The sequence below is a fragment of the Argopecten irradians genome, chromosome 5, assembly GCF_041381155.1.
Source record: "Argopecten irradians isolate NY chromosome 5, Ai_NY, whole genome shotgun sequence".
NCBI classification, from domain to species: Eukaryota; Metazoa; Mollusca; class Bivalvia; order Pectinida; family Pectinidae; genus Argopecten; species Argopecten irradians.
The window spans coordinates 23,027,639-23,053,764 of record NC_091138.1 but is presented as its reverse complement, the minus strand read 5'-3'; the positions used below and the strand labels follow the sequence as shown (position 1 = coordinate 23,053,764).

The 26,126-nt window shown below is 36.0% G+C and overlaps 1 protein-coding gene across 11 annotated transcripts in view; it reads right to left on the bottom strand.

Moving 5' to 3' along the window:
- The window catches only part of LOC138323262 (rap guanine nucleotide exchange factor 6-like), a 77,562-nt gene extending 57,257 nt beyond the window's left edge, over nucleotides 1–20,305 (bottom strand). For 10 of the 11 annotated variants that reach the window (XM_069267705.1, XM_069267712.1, XM_069267708.1 and 7 more), the window contains exons 1-4: nucleotides 20,220–20,305; nucleotides 16,397–16,709; nucleotides 7,720–7,847; nucleotides 6,732–6,815 (exon numbers count right to left, since the gene is read on the bottom strand). In XM_069267705.1, coding sequence (XP_069123806.1) covers nucleotides 6,732–6,815; nucleotides 7,720–7,847; nucleotides 16,397–16,540 — 356 coding nt within the window. In that variant the 5' untranslated portion in view covers nucleotides 16,541–16,709; nucleotides 20,220–20,305. Of the gene's footprint in view, nucleotides 1–2,329; nucleotides 2,493–6,731; nucleotides 6,816–7,719; nucleotides 7,848–16,396; nucleotides 16,710–20,219 lie in introns of those variants that run through there. The other variant, XM_069267719.1, reaches the window with a different exon arrangement.
- Nucleotides 20,306–26,126: the final 5,821 nt, after the last annotated feature.

The window sequence follows — 26,126 nt, the reverse complement described above, 5'->3', positions numbered from 1 at the left end:
ATTTTATTGATCATTTTAACAAAGATTATACTTGGAACAATAAATAAAATTTTAGCTTCAATAAATGTCAGTTTGAAATACTTCTCCACCCACATTTCATAGGAGTATAACATGGTGGTCCGGTGTTTAACTTATTTCAGGCCTATTCATGCTTATTCAGGTTTCCTAGATGATGCGATCATGTTTACTTAATGTCAGAAGCATTATGATTTGACAAAACTGTAACCTTAAGGCAGTACCTAAAGATAAAATTTACATAGTGCTTGGATACATAAAGTAACAGTGACCTTAATTTCCACTCCACTAAATTTGAAAGGAAATGAGTCCAGACACTGTCTATCAGGATACTGAATTCTCTATTCCTCTAACTCCATTTGTTCTTGACAAGTAAGTCAATTTAATTAAGGTAAGACCAACCACAGATAAAGCAGGTGACCATTATCATGATCATGTCATATCTTCTTTATAAGCCTATCACAATTCTTACACACATTTCATCCTTACAACTCATGAATATTTATGACCGTGAAATTGCTACCTATACCCCTGCTGGCTATATATTACACATGACCTAGTGTGACTCTTATACATACAGCATACCTCATACACCTGGCAGGTACACAAAATACCTAACTCCACTTCCCTTCACTATTCCAGTGTTTATATATGTTACATTAGAGGTACCCCTCTAAAAATACATTACTACAGATGTACCCCTCAAGAAATACATTACTACAGATGTACCCCTCTAGAAATACATAACCATAGATGTATCCCTTCAGAATTACATTACTACAGATGTACCACTCCAGAATAACATTACAACAGATACACCAATCCAGAATTCCATTACTGCAGATATACCCCTCTAGAAATACATTACTACAGATATACCACTCCAGAATTACATTACTGCCGATGTACCACTCCAGAATTACATTACTACAGATATACACCAATCCAGAATTACATTACTACAGATATACCCCTTCAGAATTACATTACTACAAGTGTACCACTCCAGAATTACATTACTACAAGTGACTCCAGAATAACATTACTACAGATGTACCACTCCAGAATTACATTACTATACAGATATACCCCTTCAGAATTACATTGCTACAGATGTATGTACCCACTCCAGAATTACATTACTATAGGTACAGCAATCCAGAATTCCATTACTACAGATGTATGTACCCACTCCAGAATTACATTACTACAAGTGTACCCCTTCAGAATTACATTACTACAGATGTACCATTCCAGAATTACATTACTATACAGATATACCCCTTCAGAATTACATTGCTACAAATGTTGATCCCCTCCAGAAATATATTATTATACATATATACTCCTTCAGAATTACATTACTACAGATGTACCACTCCAGAAATATATTATTATACATATATACTCCTTCAGAATTACATTACTACAGATGTTCCCCTCCAAAGTTACATTACTACAGATACAACAATCCAGAATTCCATTACTACAGATGTATGTACCCACTCCAGAATTACACAAATGACTACCCCAGGTATGTAACAACTACTCTTTCAATATAAAGTTCATATCTAGGGGGTTGACAAACTGTGGGACACACCCCAACCAATTTTTTGTGCACTAGTACTACGTGTTTGTATTAGTCAGTGTATAATCCCTTCCTTTTGCCTTAACTCCTTCTGGTAAGAGATCATGAGGTTAATTGATTATCGAAATCACACATAGCAGTGGAGGATATTGATCTATAAGGATGACAACTGAACACAGAGCACCTGCCTTAATAGATGGCAGAAAGAGCTGCTCATGAAAACGGCCATTTCCAAAGTAAGGTTACATCGGAAAATTTAATTATAAAGGGCAGTGTCCATTGTGCTATCATCTTGGAGCCATATACCATTAATCTGATTAAGATGATCTGACAGAAGGATGTAATGGTTGGTGATAAACATCATCATTACACAAGCTCTGTGTGTGCTGTACTTGGCACCTCAGTCCTCCCTTCACTTCAAACATACAACTTATAGTGCCAGTATAATCCTTCATTCATATCTACCACACTTCTGTATACTAACTGTTTATTTACATCAGATCAGTAAACAGTTTGTATGTTGTGACAGTAGAGTTTTTACACACATACACACTGACAAGACAAGATGCTGGTGCCATTAGTTATAAGGAAGCCACACACACATACTTCACACATAGAGACAAAGACAAGGAGACTGTAAGACAACTCCATTCCATTGTATAACCACCCATAAACATCTACAGACAAGATAATCTCTAAAGTCCACCACATACAAGATATACTCACCTCAGTAAACAGGATCTATATAATAAACCTTATCCAGTCAGGCGAATCCAAGGCCTGTAATTCACACACACACATATATCCTCTACAGTGTATTGTTATTGAAAACGAGATGTTAACGTCTGAGGCAGTATATATATCCCATCACTTGGCCTCTGTAAAGGAAACACATTTTTTTTCTGCAGCTTGTATGACACCAGGTTCAGGTCAGGGATCGCACTGCGCTGGGAGATTCCATTCCTGTCCGAGGTGGAGCAATCCTGGGCTGTGGTCTAATCCTCTACTAATGCATGTGCATGTGTGTGCTATAGGGAAATTCCTGGCCTGCCAGACACCATTCTGTTTACACAGAAAACCTGTGATAATGGCCTCCAGCACTTTTTATAAACTGGCAAGTCAAAAATGTCTTCTCCCTTGGTATATGTTTTCACATCAATGTTTACAGCTGGTAAAACCTTTTCATACTGGTCATCGGCTTTACTGCTGCTTGACCACAGCTGCCCCAGGACATTAATATTTCCATGGTGACATGACTTGACTGGTCAGTATTACCAGTTCATTTAACTGTGCACATCCCATATAAACTGATAGAGTTGTAGCCTATAGCTAGCTATAGGTGGAGTCATGTAGGCCGTAGACAGTAGGACTGTCCAGCTATATCTATAGTAGATATCAGAAAGGTCCAGAAAACTGCAGGTTACTCTCTTCCAGTCTAACTGTTAGCACACAGTATAGGCCCTCTACTGGGATGTAGATAAACTTGTAAAATGTACAATCTACAAATTTTAATGAGCAAATACCATTTTTGTGTCATTAACATTCTTATATAATTGAACAAATGTCATTCATTGATAGATCACTAAAGCAACACTTCACTGCTATTGTCAGACACCAAACATTTAGCATTGTGAAACATTTTTGCCATTTTGCATAGATAAATAAGTAAAAATTATCAGTTTTTAAAAGGTTTTGGGCTCAGCTATGTTGCTGAAATCCAAAAAAGCTACTGTAATTCACCTAGAGGTCTAGATCTACTACCACATAAGATATACAGTAAAGACCCGATACAGATGATTTTTGAAATGGGAAAATCCTGCAAATAAATGAAAAGTTTTCATTTGAAGCTGCAATAAATTTTTTATCTCCTGAAACTAATATCCACATCATTTATAAAGGAATTCCTATCCATTTTTTAAATCAGAAAACGTTATTATTCTAACCTTGTTTTGAAATGAAAATCGTGAAATTTAGTAGCAGGGAAAAAAGTTGGGTTTTTGACCTGTATGCTCCAGGACTTGGGAAGAGATTTCCAGTTTTGTCGTCCTGTAAGTAAGCTACGGGTGACATACAGAGACTGCAGGCTACATGTATGCCAGCTGCAAGATACCAATGGAGTGCATGTATAAAATATAAGGTGCAACGCCTTGCAGGTCACATGTAACTTGTTTTTCGAAAAGCTATCAGATACCAGTGAAATGTTACTAACTTGCCCTTATAGCAACATACTCTTGCTCTCTATGACCAATACAAGCCCGTAACTTACAGCCATGATCTATTTCTAAATGTTTTCCAAAAACTTAGGTAGGCTAATCTATAAATTCAACTGAAGCAAGTTTTGAAAATTATCAAAACCTTTAGAATCAGCCTTAAATCAAAAGCACATCTGGAATTAGCTATGTAAAATAATGTAAATCATTGGATTGCCAGCACAAGTTACACAAAATGTCCCATCATAAGCCTGATGACATGGCCTTAATCAAAGGTCAGCTACATATATGTCTCAGTAAAGATAACACTGCATTGAAAATGAAAACTATTCTTTACATTTATAGCTGTTAATAAGAAAGTTATCATTCAATATTTTATAAGATTTAAAACATATATACTGATCTAGTCCATTGGACATCCTAAACTTTTTCTAATAATAAACATACCAACAAGGATCAATCATCAATATATAGTTTCTATAGGTAGCAGCATTGTGTTCTTGGTTGATAAGACACAGACATAAAAGAAGATCCTACTGAAGTCCAACATCACATACAGTATAGGCCATACCAAAGTCTAGTGAAATTCTTGATGGATTATGATAGTGTGTACATATTGACTACCCATCTTACATTATATAGATCAACAGATAGCTCCTGGCTGTCTACAGGAACCCAGCCCAGTTGTTAAAACCGTCTAGCTTCATGTTTAAAAGCTGCACAAGAGGAAGGAGGCAACACCTACATTAATATGGGATTGAAATGGTTTTATTTGAAACTGTCAATCGTGTTAAAAGTAAAATGAAAAAAAAAAGTTGAAATATTTACTGTATTCCAAAAATCTTGGTAGATTCCACAAAAACTATAATGATATGGATAGCCATGAGATAAGTGCTGCTGGTGCCTAGCCAGCCTGTAACTCGGGATACAGGCTGTACTGGTGTGATACAGGCCAAATGAGATCATTATCAAAACAGCTGTCAATTACTAAAATTAACCACTGCAAATTTCCTTCAAAGTTCAACAGGCCTTTTGGTGTCTGGTACAATCATTATTTCCATGTTTATTTTTTGGCGCTACATGAACCAGATTTCTATGACAGGTGTTGATTTAAAATAGAGCAAAAGATGTTTCCATTTTGGAGTACCTGGTCTATATATCGGCCACATACATATCTGTTTCCTTTTACTGCAGATTTGTTTTTTCAATATTATTTTTGGAAAATTAAATGTGCACTATGAGGGAAGGATATACGTTTTATGATTGATCTACATGCATACTCCCAAACATACAAAATTATAGACATGCAAACATACCATACATTGTTAAAACACAAGATTACACAGTGAAACACATGTGTATAAGGAACCTCAATGGAATAATGAAATCACTTCCCTATAAGCATAGTTCGCTATACACACATTACAGTCATCTTATATGAACCTTGATGGTGAATGAAAATTACTACGTTATAACCATAAATTTGCTGTAAGTGTGTTACTTATAGATGTGTTTTACTGTATAAATTACCAGCTGTCTCTTGATAAAAACAATAGTTCACTTAAAAAAAATCCTGGTACTCATTAATATCACAAAGAAAAGACCCAAAATGATAATACACAACAGAAATCTTGCTAAAATTTTAGATTTTGAAATATTGAAGATTTTAAAGATGACACAAAAAAAGTGAGAAGTATACCAGTTCACCTTCTGGCTTCTATATGTAGAGTAGAACTGAGCAATCGGAGGCCAGAACATCACTGATCAATACTAACAAGGACTTCTACAGACAATTGTATTACATCTACCTTACACGCAACTTCACTCAAATTTACATTACTCGGGTTTCCAATGTAGTTAACAATGCTTAAATCTGTCTAGGAACACACAAAGAACATATCGTACCAGATGCTGAGACTTTTGTCTACATTAAGGCTAAAATAAAAAGAAACTTTTGATTATAAAGGTTTTTTTCAACCTTATTTGCGTATCTTCTGAGAATACTTGTTTGGAGAACAAGACAATTTCCATTGTTGGATTGGTGTGGAGGCTGAATCTGGGGAGTTGAGTAGTAAATATTTCAGATATCTGCCATTGCATCCAGGCTCATGTAGTCAAACTGTATCGCTGTTCCTTGTTATAACTGACAAATAGCTTTCACAGGCTGCTGTATCCCGGTACATGGTTATAAAGCAGTTACAGCATTTTCAATGACAGCTGTTTACAACTGATGATGAAAAACAACTATCAATGACTGCTGTATGTCTGTTCCCCATTAGAGTAAATAAATAATTTTCCTATGATGCTGTTGATGTGTTCCTGGTTACAACTTAAAATACCACTATAAACATTTCCAATTGGACAGTTCTAAAGCTAAAACTATAAATTAGTCTGGGTATATTTTTCTTTTACACCTATAAAATAAATAAACCTAGCTGTGTGAGAAATACAAATGTATTGTAGCAGCCTAACAATAATAGAACAACAGCATTTGGTGTGACATCATTATTAGAAGGTTTCTCTTGAACCATTAAGATAGTCTAATTAAGTATTGGAGAATTCCGACTGTATAATATAATATAGATTCAGTAGAATTCGATAGTGCAGGCAGTGTAACAGATACCAATCTATCGGGGAAGTGTCCACGTGTCAGTTGGTCACTATGGAATATTGATGACCTCACACAAGTTCCAACGTCTGACAATAAAGCGAGGTTATCACTCCCGGACTCGCCTGATACAGATATAGATTTTTTTCACCAATTCATCATAAACGCATGACATGTGAGGAAATTTCAGGACAAATGAAGCTTCATCCTAAACAATATCCATACATTTTGTTTCTGTGAGGAAGGATCAAAATAACATAAAGGGATTTATGTGAATTGTTATGATGAAATACAGATGCATATTTCTTACCTGCTTCTAGGTAGGAACATAGAACCTTCAATGAACACAGACCCGGACAGCAGAATGTACCAACATGTACTTAATTCTTCTCGGCTAAAAAATAAAAAAGAAGATTTTTTTCCATTATTTATGTTGGTATTTCACAATATGTCATTAAGAAATATTTATTCACAAAAAATCTGTCAAAATAGATACAAAAGATCTATTTGCTAGCAAGCCCCAACAAACATGAACAGAGCAAGTATTTTTTGTTTCATTCTTAACAGAATGGTCTGTCATCAAATGTCTTAATTCCATCATCTTTTCTCAGACACAATCGCTCTTATTTCTGATATAGCAGGACTAAATATAAAATCAACTCCTTTTTCCCCATCATATTCATGCAAGCTCTAAACATCCACGTCAACAACACAGTCATACACGACTAGATTGTGTAATGAAATGTACAAAACATAGTGTGATTAAATGATCTGCATCTGTTTCAGTTCAGACTGTTTGTAGTCAGCAGGCTAAATTACAAAAGCAAACTCAATTACAAGTCCACAATATTTTCCTTTTGAGACCAGGCTAAAGCATCTGAAATATCAACCGTCATCTTTATATTCCTAACAACATATTCAGTTACTGCATCCGACAGGGGCCGTAATATCAAAAGAAGTTTTGTTTTCAATATCCATAAAATGTTATTTGACAGAAAAAGATTTTATTAGCTCTAACCAATGAACTAAACATCTGTTAGTTAACAGCAGCTATTTTTCAAATACAAAGAATATATTGTAAATTGTATTAATTACATTTATTACTATTCCATTAAAAAGTCACATTGGGCCTGTGTCACTAACATGCTATATCCTGTACAGACAATATCAAGTCTATGGGCCTTTTGATTCTTTAGAAATTTTTAGTTATCAGAGGATTCTATCCACAAATTTGACTGAATGTCAATGTTGTTCAACTGAACAAGCTTTGAACCCCATCACTCCAGTGTTATATTTACCAGTAGAGGATGTCGTTTGCATCGTGACACTCGTAACGGACGGTACGACACAGGGCACGGAGGGCAGGTTCCCGTAGAGAGGACAAAGCCTCCATACCATGTAGATAGGAAAAGATGACATCGAGATCCTGCAACAAATACAAGTATTAACTAGTTACCAAACAAATCGATGATATGTCAGTGAAAATTTTCTGTAATAATAATTTGTTTATTTAGTCATTATACTGTCATCACTTCAAATTGTTTCCAATGGCTGACAATTATTGTATTATAGGCATAAGTATCATATAACAAAACAGTTATCATAACTTTTTGAAGATTGATATGACGAATTCTACAAAAGCTTTGAAAGGGATATTTTCCTTGTCTTTTGACCTAGAGAAATATATATATATATATATATATCATCCTCTCAACTTTAGCAATATCTCTTATTAACCTACAAAAATTCATTATTCGTATAATGTTCAAGCATTTAAATATTCATGATGTGTGTGAATCACAAAGATTAACTACACTCATATACAAACTTCCTGATCAGCAGAGTTACAAAATTAAACAAGAGGCCCAGAGGGCCTGTATCGCTCACCTGGTTTGTAATGCCTAGTGGGGGGGTCAGAGCCAAAATTTATACAAGTTCTGTTCCCCTTCCCCTCTAAGGATATTTCTGGCCAAATTTGGTTACAATCCATGCAGAACTCTAGGACAAGTAGCGATTTATAGGATTTACCTCTATTTCCCCTATTGGGCCCCGCCCCTCCTGCCCCTGGGGGGTCAGAGCCAAAATTTATACAAGTCCTGTTCCCCTTCCCCTAAGGATGTTTGTGGCCAAATTTGGTTACAATCCAATCCATGCAGCACTCTATGACTAGTAGCGATTTAAAGGAAATGTTGACGGACGGACGACGGACGACTGACGGACGACGGACGCCGCGCCATGACATAAGCTCACCGGCACTTCGGGCCAGGTGAGCTAAAAATCAGCAACGGTACAAACTTGTTCAGCACATAAATACAAATTTTTAAGCTCATTACGTATGTATACTCTTTATTTTAATCACACATTTATCACAATTTAAATCTTTATATTGTGTCTGTTCATCTACAGTACAAACTTTGCTGTTCATCAAGATGCATGTAAACTTTCTTTTTTCCCAACGATAAGGTAAAACTTGTGTTCATAAAACCTGTAAAACCATTTACAGTATGATAATCAATAGGTCTACCATTCCTCATATCCCTGACACAGCAACATTTATTTTGACACAGAAATCTGACCCTTGAACATTTTGACCACTGTGTATATATGGTTTGTGGATCTGTGTATCAATCAGTTTCCTGATTAGCTGACATTCAATTATTGGTAAATATTTGATGTACACATTTGTACAAATAATCCTTTTTTCTTTTAAAATAAATTAACCTTTTTTCATTACATGAACACAGGGAATGGATTCAGATTTTTAAAGGAAATTTAAGCTACAGGGTACAAGCACTGTTAGTTGTACAATGTCTAATAACGAAGAGTTTTTTTTTTTAATATTTCACAGGAAATAGTGTCAATTATGTTCTAAAAAGGCCTTATTACAAATAATAGAAACTCCATGTATCTGCAAGGATGTAGGATTTACCTCCCCTTAATTTGTTTCCATGGCCAGTAGTAAGAATTATTATTATTCTGCAATGGTTTGCAGAACAATTATCAATGCCGCATATCAAAAGGTGAAAATAGTCAAAATTGCTTTTTAGGTTAAAATATTAAGATCAGGCATTCCTTCTATTCATCTACACAAGTGGATGCTGTAGTTGAAAGTTGCAGTATATACAGTATATATGTACCACCTGCTGTACAAACTTGTCAGCTTGGAACAGGTGTGCGTGTGGAAATGTCGAAGAGGAAAGAGAAAAACAAGATAAAAAATAATCCTAACAGTGTGGAACAAACAAGATTGTCATTTCTTTGCCCCATATTTATCATTTAAAGTAGTTTGTAACATACAGTTAATAACAAGGATCATGTACATGTGTTACCCTGACATTATTTCTGATGCTGCTTCTCTGACCCATAAAAATAATCTTGTTATAACTTCCAATTCTCTGAAGAAATATTGGATTTTCTTCCATTTATATCAAACATCCCTGGGTGCTTTCAACAATTTTGAACCCAGTGTTTTATTTCCTAGTATCATTGTGAAATGAAAATAATGTAGATTATTAATCTCACACACAATCAAAGCTTGATTTGTTAATTCACCATGGCCAGGACTCAAAAGACATTAATCAACAATCCATCTATCATCTAGCCCTCAAAATCTCATAAACTACTATACCACATCTCTCAGGCCTATATCACGTTTGTCTCATATCTACATAACTACATAAGCCATCACAACTTTCAGGCGCTCACAAAACACTACAGCTATCAGGCCTAACACTACAGCTATCAGGCCCCCACAAAATACTATATCTATATCAGGCCCTCACAAAACACTACAGCTATCAGGCCCTCACAAAATACTACAGCTATCAGGCCCTCACAAAATACTACAGCTATCAGGCCCTCACAAAATACTACAGCTATCAGGCCCTTACAAAACACTATATCTATCAGGTCCTCACAAAACACTATATCTATTAATATATTAGGCCCTTATAAAACACTACAGCTACCAGGCCCTCACAAAATACTACATCTATCAGGCCCTCACAAAACACTACAGCTATCAGGCCCCCACAAAATACTATATCTATATCAGGCCCTCACAAAACACTACAGCTATCAGGCCCTCACAAAACACTACAGCTATCAGGCCCTCACAAAATACTATATCTATCAGGCCCTCACAAAACACTATATCTATTAATATATTAGGCCCTTATAAAACACTACAGCTACCAGGCCCTCACAAAATACTACATCTATCAGGCACCCACAAAACACTACAGCTACCAGGCCCTCACAAAACACTACAGCTATCAGGCCCTCACAAAACACTACAGATACCAGGCCCTCACAAAACACTACAGATACCAGGCCCTCACAAAACACTACAGATACCAGGCCCTCACAAAACACTACAGCTATCAGGCCCTCACAAAACACTACAGCTATCAGGCCCTCACAAAACACTACAGCTATCAGGCCCTCACAAAACACTACAGCTATCAGGCCCTCACAAAACACTACAGCTATCAGGCCCTCACAAAACACTACAGCTACCAGGCCCTCACAAAACACTACAGCTATCAGGCCCTCACAAAATACTACAGCTATCAGGCCCTCACAAAACACTACAGATACCAGGCCCTCACAAAACACTACAGATATCAGGCCCTCACAAAACACTACAGCTATCAGGCCCTCACAAAACACTACAGCTATCAGGCCCTCACAAAATACTACAGCTACCAGGCCCTCACAAAACACTACAGATATTAGGCCCTCACAAAACACTACAGCTATGAGGCTCTCACAAAACACTACAGCTATCTGGCCCCCACAAAATACTACAGCTATCAGGCCCTCACAAAACACTACAGGCCCAGAAATCACCACATTTATCAAGCTTACAAACTCTCAGACACTCATAAATCATCATACACTCACAAACCACCACAACTCCCACACACTCACAAACCACCACAACTCCCACACTCACAAACTATTACAACTCTCACACACTCACAAACAATCACAAGTCTCACAGACTCATGCGTACAACCCACAAAAACTCTCAGACACACACAAACCACCACTAATTCTCACATCTCACACACTCACAAACCACCAAAACTCTCAGGCACACAAAACCTATCACAACTCTCAGACACACACAAACCACCACTAATTCTCACATCTCACACACTCACAAACCACCAAAACTCTCAGGCACACACAAACTATCCCAACTCTCAGAAACACACAAACCACCACTAATTCTCCACAAACCACCAAAACTCTCAGGCACACACAAACTATCACAACTCTCAGACACTCACAAACCACCAAAACTCTCAGACACACACAAACCACCACTAATTCTCACATCTCACACACTCACAAACCACTAAAACTCTCAGGCACACACAAACTATCACAACTCTCAGACACTCACAAACTACCACTAATTCTCACATCTCACACACTCACAAACCACCAAAACTCTCAGGCACACACAAACTATCACAACTCTCACACACTCACAAACCACCAAAACTCTCAGGCACACACAAACTATCACAACTCTCACACACTCACAAACCACCAAAACTCTCAGGCACACACAAACTATCACAACTCTCACACACTCACAAACCACCACAACTCCCACAACCTCACAAACCACCACAACTCTCAGACACACACAAACTACCACAACTCTCAAACACTCATAATTATAAACCACCACAACTCTCAGACACTCACAAACCACCACAACTTTTACAACCTCATAAACCACCACAACTCTCATCACACACTCACCAAACTCACCACAACTCTCACAACACTCAGATACAAACACAAACTCTCACAACCTCTCACACACCACAACTCTCAAACACACCACACACTCTCAGACACTCACAAACCACTCACAACTCATAAACCACCACAACTCTCATCACACACTCACAAACCACCACAACTCTCATAACCTCACAAACTACCACAACTCTCAGATACTCATAAACCACCACAACTCTCAGACACACACAAACTACCACAACTCCCAAACACTCATAATTATAAACCACCACAACTCTCAGACACTCACAAACCACCACAACTTTTACAACCTCACAAACCACCACAACTCTCACAACCTCACAAACCACCAAAACTCCCACAACCTCACAACCACCACAACTCTCAGACATTCACAAACACCACAACTTTTACAACCTCATAAACCACCACAACTCTCATCACACACTCACAAACCACCACAACTCTCACAACCTCACAAACTACCACAACTCTCAGATACTCATAAACCACCACAACTCTCAGACACACACAAACTACCACAACTCTCAAACACTCATAATTATTTATAAACCACCACAACTCTCACAACTCACAAACCACACTCACAAACCACCCACAAACTCTTTCACAACCTCACAAACCACCACCACAACTCTAATCACAACTCTCACAAACCACCACAACTCTCAGGCAACACACAAACTACTATCACAACTCTCACACATGCACAACTCACAAACCACCACAACTCCCACAACCTCACAAACTACCATAACTCTCAGATACTCATAAAACCACCACAACTCTCAGACACACACAAACTACCACAACTCCCCACCAAACACTCATAATTATAAACCACCACAACTCTCTCAGACACTCACAAACCACCACAACTTTTACAACCTCACAAACCACCACAACTCTCACAACCTCACAAACCACCAAAACTCTCAGGCACACACAAACTATCACAACTCTCACACATGCACACTCACAAACCACCACACAAACTCCCACAACTCACAAACTAACCATAAACTCTCAGATACTCATAAACCACCACAACTCTCTCAAACACTCATAATTATAAACCACCACAACTCTCAGACACTCACAAACCACCACAACTCTCACAATTTCACAAACTACCACAACTCTCAGATACTCATAAACCACCACAACTCTCACAACCTCACAAACTACAACAACTCTCAGATAATCATAAACCACCACAACTCTCAGACACTCATAAACCACCACAACTCTCACAACCTCACATAACAAACTACCACAACTCTCAGATAATCACAAACCACCACAACTCTCAGACAGACACAAAACTACCACAACTCTCAAACACTCATAATTATAAACCACCACAACTCAGATCAGACACTCACAAACCACCACAACTTTTACAACCTCATAAACCACCACAACTCTCATCACACACTCACAAACCACCACTACTCTCACAACTTCACAAACTACCACAACTCTCAGATACTCATAAACCACCACAACTCTCAGACACTCACAAACCACCACAACTCTCACAATATTACAAACCACCACAACTCTCAGACACTCACAAACCACCACAACTCTCACAATTTCACAAACCACCACAACTCTCATATCACACACTCACAAACCACCACAACTCTCACACACTAATAATTACAAACCACCACAACTCTCAGACACTCACAAACCATCACAACTGTACACACATGTAAAGCACTTCAGCTTAACCAGCTTATAATGGAAAATCTCTAGAATTTCAAAATAGATAAAGTATAACATTCTAATGTATTCTCATAGATCAAGTACAAATTCTTACCTGATCCATCTATTCAGCTATCTCTTCTCATTATTGTATGTTTGACTGAACCCCAGAAACTACTACTTTTTACCTCTCATCACTAGCTCATTCACAATCAGATATATGTAAAGGCCTACGCATTCGTGGTCAAAAAACAAGTTTGGTTGCCAACTATAATCAGCAGACAAAAAAGATTGGCTAGAAGTTTAACCGGCAGAGTAAAGAAAAATAAACACACACACAAACATACAAATTCCGTCCATTTCGTAATTGACACATATCTTAGTGGCTGTCTGTTTCTTTCAAATGTTTCCATTTTGGTACCAATTACAACAGAGCTTCCAAAAATAATACATTTCCAATTATACTAGATGAATCAGAGTCTATATATAAATGTAAACTTTACACTAAGGAGCCTGTCTAACTCACTTTACAACATAGGGTAAATGGTTACAGATCCTCTGATAGATTGATTGCATGTAACAGAATAATCAGCAGAAAAAATCTCTATATATTTTGGGGAAAACTAGCTAGGTAGACAATGTTCTTGAGCAGCATGCATTGACTTTGTGAGTGAATGTACTCAGGATCAGATACATATTGTCTACAACATATCCTTCCAACTTCATTTATATACAGCTCAATAAATTCACATTATCATCCATCCTTCTGAATAATTTAGAGTAGATATAAATTATATGATTTTATGTATTTATTGCTTTATGATGATCTAATATAAATTCTAAATGTCTTTGACAGAACCAATCACAACTAAATTCTCTAAAAATTAAGTTGAACACCAACTATACATAAGCAGTCATTTTCATCAGGAAACAATGATACAAATTATTTAATGTCATTATCCTTAGTGCAGTCAAGATAATATAGGTGTTATAATAGCTGTTCCAAAAACATTCTATTGTTTTTCGAGAGGATAGCTGTATACAGTTGGTTGGAATTAAAAAAAATCAACAATATCACCAAGTGAAGTATTTAACAAACAAGAACAAAACCTACCCATCACTTTTGATAGTAGCTGACTGGCTGTAAGCCTAAATTCTGTGAATCACACACCAGAACTTGGCAGTCAGCCTCCAAACTTTGTTTTCATTTTCAGCAGTGATCATATACTGATGCTAATATAAATTACTGCAGACAAAGAAATAGTTGTATACAATATATGGTGACAGGTATTTTATTGAGCTCTTTCAATCTTTATTCATTTCTGTCACAAACAGTTCAATCAAAGATAACTATCAATGATTTTGCCATTTACATATGACCTTATTAGGCTGGTATATATTAAATGAATTAAAGTTTATAAGATAATAAAAAATATAATCTTATACTTGATACTAACTTACTTACTTTTTTACATAAGGATATATAATTATTAAAACCATACATATTATAGCCATTTGAATTGTCAAAATTATAAATAATTATATTCTAATAATTCATTGGTTCAGCAATTATATTTATCCATGAAGAATCACAATAAACTTCATTTGATTTCACCTTAATCATTCTGAGATTTCACATCACAATACACCTTATAACAAGATGCCTACAAATTGCACAACAACCCCATGAATATATTGCTGAGCTCCACTATAAAGATATCATCACCCTTGGTCAGTCATCAACCAAAGTTTAAAAAGAAGAGCAGGAATAACTTTTTATGTACAAAAAGATCAGACATCGCAAAGGTTGAAAAAAAATGCCCGGACATTTGGACCGGCAAGGACTGTGAGTAAGCCGGACTGAACAAGATTTTGCTGGACCGAACATTAATGTGAATTTTTGAAGTAAACATAACTTCCTGCTAATAGTATCCAGACAGCTGTTTTCATGATTACCTTTTACATGATTGCCAGCTTCCGCACCTGCAAAATACTTAAGACACCATTTCTACCTACTTCTGGTACTCAATAATTGCCGGACTGTTGGTCCGGACTACATTTTAAGATAGCCGGTCTGTGTCAAATTTTGCCGGACATGTCCGTCGGACCAGCATATTTCGCGATGTCTGAAAGATACATTTTGTGAATTCCTAAATGCACTGTACACTTTGTGAAATCCTAGATGCACTGTACACTTTGTGAAATCCTAGATGCACTGTACACTTTGTGAAATCCTAGATGCAGTGCTATGCAATCCATGGCATAACAAATCTGATCTAGAATCTTTTTCAAACAAAAAAGCCACCAAAAAAAGTGGTGATGAAATTAATGTCAAGGTCAGAATGAATGCTATGTTATGACACAGCTGTTCTGTATCTCAATATATATTGTGGGAGACTAGTAGACTTTTACAGAATTGTGACAACTCTAAAACACCATAAATCAAGCATTACCAACCTTTTCTGTCCTGACATGTGAATACTTCTGTAGTGAACTGATAAAAAGGCGGTCTCCCACAGTTGTCTTATTGCGTCCTCCTCCTCCTACATTTTCACTCGCCTGGGAGGAAAACACTTGCTTTCGATGAACGTTGTTATACATTTGTGTACCAATGACAAAAGTACTTGAGAACACACAATTCTCATGAATAGCTCAAGTCATATTTGGAAACTCCAAATCAGCACATATATATATGACCAGAAACTTCAGGTATTATCTATCTCCATTACAGTAATCAAGGTAACAGTATCAATGTTGCAGCAGATGAAATCTGAAATTAAAATCATATACAAACATCAGAAATATATTTTGTATATCTGCATCATTACTTAATTGCAAGCATTGTTATTATATTATCACCTTTTATATTTTTATCTTTCAAATGTAAACCATGAGCAGTCACTAAAGTAAATTACCATTTTGCCCAGGATACCAGACATCTTTCTGGGTGCGTCTCAGGTCTGCAAAGTTGCATTTAGGATATATGATATATAGTTGTGGTTTTGTTACAATAGATTCATGAATAAATAACATTTTTAACTTTTATGTCTCTTCATCACATGCACTGACAATGTAATAATATGCTATCATTGCTATATAGTATATATATATCCAGATGTTAATATGATACTGTCTGATTGCAATTGTGTCTCCTGCTTTAATTAACGAAGTCATGTTGCGAAATAGTTTGGACACCTCTACATATACAATAACCATACATAGATGTTAAAAAAAACAACCACATACACAGGAATATACAACAGAATAAATAGTGACATGTTTAATCTCTGATGAACATATAATAATTACAAATCAAAACAAGTTGCTATCTAATTAACAACATGTATATTTCATTTCATTTTTTCTTCTTCTTCTTCTTTTTTAAACTCAAGATCAATTAATTCATTAATGTGCTTATAAGCATTTATTTGTCTTATTTCAGACTTGACTAGTGATCATGAGTAGTAATTAAACGAAATATCATTAAAATTCAATGTATTTTTGTAGATATCATATTGTATATGTACAGTAGTGATGTAATATATGCACAATGCAGAATTATTATGTATGAAAATATAGGGAACAAAACAACATACTGCTTCTTGTAATTGGTTATAAGAAATATTGAATGCAATTTGAACAATGTCAATGTTAACATTACCTTCAGCTGCCTTGTTACATGTGTAAAAAGCTGCTGAAACATTTGTCAATGACAGTATTTATAGTACACATGTTATAATATAAGCTTGCAATTGCTACAGATATATAGTACAATGGTTCAACATATGAAGTACATGTCTAAAATGTATTTTCTATTTTTTTTAATGAAATAGGTTTAATTTCCACAAAAAAAATGCTAAAAATAATATAATGTAACAAAACATACAAATACTCGAATAATGAAATACACATACAATGGCGAGATTTGTTCTTAGTGAATACTGATCAACAGCCAGAAATGGTCAGCCATTTTTGGTGTTTCAACCCCACTACTGAGCATAATCATGTACGTTCCAAGAGGACACCAGTGTAATGACACTCAGTTTCCCCTGGGAACAGGAATAATTAATTACATAAATCCTCCTCATTTAGTTTGTTTCGACATATATAGGTTAAGGTGGAAATCTTGACCAATCGAATGATTAAAGAATTTGTTATATGTGTAGAGGGATTGAACTAATTATATATAAGTCGATCATCTGTGACCAGGTAGATCATTAGTAGCTAGAGCATTCGGCTAGTGTTCGGAGGTTCCAGGTTCAAATCTCGGTCTGACCGCTACATTTTCTCCTCTGTTTTGCATGTGGTAGTCTGTCTATGGGGTCTAATGCTTGTCCGCTTGCCCTGTGCCAGAATAAATTCCTGACAGGCAAGTGAAAACAGTAAAACACTTGTCCGATGGGACAAATAACAATTTGTCTCTGTGTTGTAATTAAAAATGTTCCGTTTTTCTTCAATCAATATTCATTCAATACTCACGGTGGAAAAAAAGGGTGAATAAAAAATGGAAACAACTGATGATGTTCGTGAAAATAGTGAATGGTTTCAGAATTCCATGAAGATGATACGTAAAGTACTGAAGGAGTCTCAAAAATATTCCATCTGCTCTTTGAAATATTGTGTGAGTTGAGTAAGCATTAGGCCTATAGTTATGCATCTCCGAAAATTAACAACAAAAGACTGAACAAGATGGAATAACTAAATCTAAAGAGGAGAGAAAAAAGAGTACGAGAGAAAAACAAGAAAGGTTCAGGACTCTTAGAATGGTGAATTTGAGGGATTTCCTTACAAGGAAACCAGATCAAACAATATATATATATAGTGACTGAGGCAGAATATCTCGGTCTTGAAACTAGTACCAGCAATATATAATTGAAATAATACATGTTGACAAAATTAAAGTCACAAAATGACATGGTTAACTTAAACTTTATTTCACTCAGGTCAGTACTCAGAAGTCATAAAATACTAATGCAATTGTACTTAAAACTAGTGTGTCAGACAAGTGTATCAAATAGTTAATGTCGACCCCTGTTATAATAATATACGATGAAGTGTCAGACAAGTGTATCAAATAGTCAATGTCGACCCCTGTTATAATAATATACGATGAAGTGTCAGACAAGTGTATCAAATAGTCAATGTCAACCCCTGTTATAATAATATACGATGAAGTGTCAGACAAGTGTATCAAATAGTCAATGTCGACCCCTGTTATAATAATATAAAAGTGTATCAAATATTTAATGTCGACCCCTGTTATAATAATATACAATGAAGACTATTTGGATTTTATTCCATTTTCAAAATTTCACTATAAGATGTTTAATCTGGAGTTGTACCCGGAATATTTTGATTGGACAGTCCATCATGATCGGTTATTCAAATACAACCACAAACAGTTTCACTTAATGACCTTTGTACATGCAAGCACTTCTTTTAATTTTTCACTGGTATGCAAACTGATATTTTTAAGAGAACCAGTAAATGTGGCCATGTCTAATGTGATGTTCCAAGGGGTAAGTGTGCAACACTGTAATATTTTTTTATGTGTTCTGCGACAGAAGCATGTCGGTCACTGATAAGGTATTATAAAATTATAAAATCAGAATTACGGAAGTTCCTTCTACCACCAAGGCTTAAACTGAAGATCAGGGCCCAGCCCTATGCCCTCTGGTCATTTTGTTTGATAAATGTCATTATTTAAAAAACGACTGATTTTTCAAGCAAAATATATGACAAGATCCATCAGAGACAGTCGTCGTCATTGTACTTGTGTTTGTACAACAAATAAAATATGTGCTCTCTTTATTTGCAAAAAAAATATCAAGGGTCACTGGCATGCTGTCCGGTACCGGTGCTATAGGTGTATTCCATCGATGTCGTCCCAACAGATGCAATACACAACAGCACAGGTGAATCAGTTCACATATGACTTGTGAGCATCTTGTTTGTGACCGTACTTATTTAGCTATCTAAATCTTTTACTATCACGTGTGTATGTGACCATAATACAGAACGTTATAACTAAAGTAAATTAGCAGTCCAAACGAGTTATTTGTGTCTAATCCATCATATTCTCCTGATATTGTGTCAAAAATTTCACTTTTCGAAGAGGATAAATATGGTTCATATAGCATGAGTCATGCATTGTTAATATCTCGCGAAAACCTTCATATCACGTGTATTCTAAATACACTCCAGATTCCAAATCCATTTGCATGTTTTATCTTTCCAAGGACAGAAAAGTATAATAACAAAAACACTCGGATGAACTTACCGAAGTTCCCTCAACCTCCGCCATGTTGGCTTTCATGTTTACACTGAAAACGAGGCTATGTGACGTCACATTTGACCCCATTTCGGGCACCTTCCTGTCCCAGTGCAGGTAGTACACCCGACTCCCGTCTCCGGGGCAGTAATAAGTCACTTTCATGCTTTGCAGAGGACGATCATTCCAAAGAAATTTGACCTTGTGAAATATGTAATTTACATATAAAAATAGACTAAATTCCAGATCCTTTCAGCATATTCATTTGTTGATACGTTGTTCTTAGATGGATGTTTAACTTCTAAAAATAAGCATACCAAATTAACCCGATCATAACATTTGATAGGGCTACATATAGGTCTACATGAGTTAAGTACTACTCAGTAGTGGGAAAAGAACACATAAGTAACTCCAAAACGTGTTAACTAGCTGTATACCAGCCTAACGTAGATCTACATGTAGCTAGATACGCAGTTACTGTAAAAGTAGGATTGTTCGCGGTGAGGAAATTTTCTCTTTTTTTCCCTCTACTTTTATTAAATTTCCTCTCTTTATAAATATATAAACAAGATGAACATATGTAATAATAATAAATCCATACACACATAACTTGTCAAGCCGTAGCAAGATTCGCCGATGTTTAAATGGAAAGCAATGATGAGAGAGCTATAGAAGACAAAAGCAGAAACCTTAACTACAGATCCATGGGAGTCTAGATACACGACAGAAAAAATAAATGTAAATAAAGTGTGCACAAGTTTACGTATCATTTTCGTTTGTATGTTTATTAAATTGTTAACATGGGAGATTCTTTTTGTTTAGATGTAAAACTGTAACTGAGTTCAATTATTTTTGCATGTTAATTATTCAGTCAATAAGGCAAAAATGTCTGTTTAGAGTTACATTGGCAAAATAAGAAAGAAAAACAGGGTCGGTAGGTCGGAAGTTTTTAGTGTCTTTCACTCTAAAATAATGGCCGAACAGGAGTCTGAGAACGAAATCCCGACTTTTATTTTTTTCTTAGAAAAGTGGGAAGAAAATTAGGGTCGGGGGTAAAAAATAAGGGTCGGTCGGATAACACTAAACAGACGTTTTTTGGCCTAAGCACATTAATAAGTAAGTTTTTGAATAAGTTTAACTTTACTGTTCCTGTATGTAGTAACGCTATTAGAAAATAATTCAACATGGGAGGCCGTCCTTACATGACCATAGCTGTTAATAGGACGTTAATTAATCAAACAAACAAACAAACAAACACATGCATGAAGTCTGCATCAACATTTCTCGTCTGTTCAAATGTCTTTTATTCTATTTTCTGAGTTTTTTTCTGGTAAATCTGCAGAGATATCTCCCGATATCTAATAGGGAAGTTCTGTCTCCTTTTTCCATATGCATTAATGTTACATGCTTTTGATGCTTATTAGTGCATGCCACAAAATTAGCACCACGAATATCACGAAATGACTTCTCTACTTACCTCTGCCAAAGTATAGCTCATTTTGGTCAACACATTAATTAGTTATCGATGTAAAAGTATGTCGCATTAGCATGAAGTGGGCCCTGTCAATTTATGATCTTTTGGGCACGGATTGGACTCGAAATTGTGGATATCGAGTACTTAGTTTAAACACAGGTTTACGACGTGCGCAAAAATATCTTTATTCAAATTAACAATGAAAATATACATACACATACCAATACATGCAATTACATATATGCCGTATTCGACCCAATAAGCGCCCATGTCCCTATAAGCGCCCCTCCCCCTTTTTGAAGCCTCAATTTCAATTGCCCATGCATAAATAAGGACCAAAATTTCATAAAACGGTATAGATTTGCAATAATTTCGACTTATTAGCATATTTTCATTTTTATCAATTTTTAAGCGCCCTGTGCGCTTATTGGGTCGAATACGGTATATAGAGAGAGTACATTGTAATTAAATTCTGTACTTCCATTGATGTGGACGGTCTCTTTATACATGTATTGGAATTATGTATTTTTGTTTGCATTGTATCAATATGCATGATGTGAGAAAGCCAAGATCATACAGCAAGCCAAATTGGTTTCAGACATGTTCAATGTGGAAAAAGAGCAATATTGATGTTCTGTCACCACACAATCAGGGACCCCGATAGATAATCGACCAATGTTTTGAAGTCCATCCTTTTGAAACACTGAAAATAAAAGTTCTATCGTGTCATCCTACAACTGAAAAAAAGGATATCTCACTAAAGATTATGAAATTATCCGTATTTACAACCTTGGCATCGATGCAAATTAATAACAAATTAATCTTTAGATTTAGAAATAAAAAATTTGGATTATCAACAAGATGAGTTTTTTAACAATCAGTCTTTCAATCGATCCGGGAAGTCCGTTTACTTAGAGACAAAAGCACGAAACACCACCGCCAGGAAAATACCAATCCAGGACCAACCAAACTACGATAACTTTGATGTTACAACTTAAACCTACATGTATTTGATTCCGACAATTTTAGACGAATTTAAATCAGCTGGTCACTTTCATGCATGGTTTGACATGACCAGCTGAAAAGCAATTTCCATTCGCCAATAATACGTGTTTTTTTGTTGTTGTTTTTTTTTTTTTTTTTTAATATATTATTTTTATCGATGTTTCGAAAGTGTTTCTTTGTGAAATGGCGAATCGAGACCAGTTATCTTACTTGAAATCGATAGGTTTGCGTATTCTGATAACGTCAAACACGATTGAGAGCATCCTCGATACTCCAGGGGTTTCGATCACTTACGATCTCTACACTCCTGGACTATCTCATAAAACTGGAGGCAACAGAACAGGTAATTTAGTCGTTTGACGTAGATATCGTAAGTGATTGAAACCCCTGGAGTTTCGAGGATGGTTTTGAGAGTGAGATATATCGCCTTTCCCACATAGAAAGTGTCTTTCTAATGCAGAATACATTTTTATAGTTACACAAATCCATCGAATATCGATGATTATTTTGTGGTTGATTGGCAGGGGCGTCCATAGATTGTTCGAAAATCTTAAACAAATGCATGAATTATGTCCACTCTCAACTTCGCTAGCCAAGGGTATTTAGGCCAATTCTCTTCCTGCTAGTAGACTAAATACCCTTGGCTAGCGAAGTTGGTCAACTCCATATCCTAAAAGTGCACTCCATAGTATTAACTCATTTTAGTTAGTATTCTTTTTAATGCTACAGATCGAGTTCCACATGAAATGGCCTGTAGACTGAACCATATCTGACGGCCAAATCGCTTGTTATTTGCGGTCACCAAATCTCAAAAAAAAGTTGGTGCAGTGAAACGTTCACCACACCATCATTTTCTTATCTGAAGAGCACCTGCAAATTGCCGTGTACGATACCTTTTGATTTCGTGGCTTCCCCGAAGTGATTTAGAAATATTTAAACACAATTTGGGCCAAACATATCATAGCCTGTTTTCAAATCTATAATTAATTTGAAAATAAAATGTTGTTCAGCATCTCCTTGAGACATGGTTAAATAACTTACTAGTAGCGCAATTCTTTTTTTTTTAAATCTAGACCAGACTATACATTAAACCTCAAGATAGGCTTTTTTTGTGACCACGTGTTCCATAATTTCTTTGACTTCTTTGTAATATAGACATCCGCGAATACCATTAATAGTTTGTGGTTTGAAACCATTTTACGGATAGAAATATTCGTGGTATGACGATGGTCTGACGAATAAGATATTTTTTTGTATTCACGGTTCCATATTAACCATGAAGACAACAAATGTTTCTACCAAACAATTGTGTTTAAGTATTTCTGATTTAAAGTATAATTCTGTCTAGCTCTGGTGCTGTTACAATTTACAAAGTAAATATATCAGGGGTATCTGAGCTAGGAGCGAAGTTTTAGCGTTTGTTTTTGTACTACACATACTTGGGAAACTAGGAAACGTTCATCACATTCATGAAAAACATAAAAATGACAACAATTGCACAAGTGTGCACTATTTGGTTGATTAAGATAGCGCATCAAATAGGTTCCCCAAAATACATTTACATACTATTAAAAAAGTTGTCTTGTTCCAAAGGAAGCAACGTTTTTGCAAGGCAATGCTTTCAGCAGGTTTTTAATTTGACTTCCGATACTGTTATGTTGTATCCATCCATCCATCCTATCATGCTATAAGCCCAAAACCAGGTTACAGGGTTTCTAAGTATTGCGTAAAAATATTTGAATATCTTGGCCAATTTGACCCCAATGAATGTAAAGATATTTCATATAAACAAACTTGATATACATTCATCCCAGCATGCAACATGCTAAAGTCTCTTATAAGTTATATTGACCAGAAGATGCCGATACCCGTGACATTTAATTATTGAATGAAGGTCAAGGTCATTCATTTTAACAAAGTCTGAAATCTTTTTGATTTTACAGCTCTAATTGCCATGGTAACTATCCTAAATATACACAAACTGGGCGAATTTGGAATTTGGCCGAATAAAAATTACCAATATTGACAAATTTCTAACATCTCACATTTAAGGATGTTTACCTAAGCGACAACAGCTATCATATAAATTGTTTCTGAGATGCAGTGAATATTTGAAATGGCACTATTTCACTAAAGGATTGTTTGAATAATTGACAAATTTGGGAGGGGGTACTCCCATAACTAAGGGTCGATTGGTCAGCCGTTTGTTATATCTCTAACCTTGTTGGAGTAGGAGGGGGCACACATGTTGCAATGTACCCCTTACATTTGAAGTCATTATACATTTATGATTTATATTTTTGTGTATCCTTTTACAAACTTTGAATCCTAAGGTTCTTCTAATTACAATTCAACATCGTTTTTCAAAACATCTTCTTGGTATTTACGTGTTACCTCTTCTTAAACACCTTTAGTTAGCTGATTACCACTCATTGAGGTGCATAAATTCTTGTAACTGGTTGTCCGGTGGTGCCGTATTAAAACTGGGATAAAACGAACCGGGTACCTTTTGCCAGTGGATGGTTGAGGCTTCAACTACCGAGTTAGGTAGGGTTTTACACAAGTCAACCACTCGTCGGCTCAATAATCCTTTAGTGAAGAGTTTCACGCTATTACCTCTAGTTCTGGTTGATGACATAGTAAGAAGATTATTTTATCAAGTTATAAAATATGTGAGGTTTGTAGTAGAGTGAACTCGTTTTGTTGCCCTACATTGAAACAGAGCGATATCTATATAAACAAATGTTCTAAATATCAATTCTAAGATTATGTTACCTTTGTTAACAGATTACATGGTCGCTAAAGATTTTGTCATCAAATACTACTTCTAGTTTTTTTCTCTCTTACTATTATTACTAACATTGTTTATTTGTTCGCCAGATGGAAAGAGTATTTGGTGTTTTGACCCAAACTGCCGATGTTAAGTGCTTGCATTTTTTGGTGTTAAGGGTCATCTTCAAATCAGCTGTCTATTTAACAATGTTATCAATGTCAGTCTGGAGTTTGGGAGACTCAGTTGGGTTTATATTGGTCTCAGAGAGTTTACAGTCATCTGCAAACAGTTTCAGAGCACTGTGTTTAACAACATCTGGTTGGTCATTTATATAGATAAGAAACAGAACGGGGCCCAGGACACTGCCCTGAGGCACTCCAATAGTTACATCTACTAGACCAGACTTAACACCATGAATGGCTACCCTCAAGTTGTTGTAAGTTTTTGAGAAAGTCTTCAACTCATTGAAGTATCTTTCCAGTGATGCCATAGTCTCCCAATTTTCACAGTAGATGTTTGTGTGGTACTTTGTCAAAACTTTACTGAAGTCGAAGTATATTGTGTCGATGTTTTCACACTTGTGATGGCCTCAGCCATGTTGGTGTTGAGTAAAAAGTTTGTTTCATTCCATGGGGGCCACTATTTCTTCCCCAACTTCTCTTTG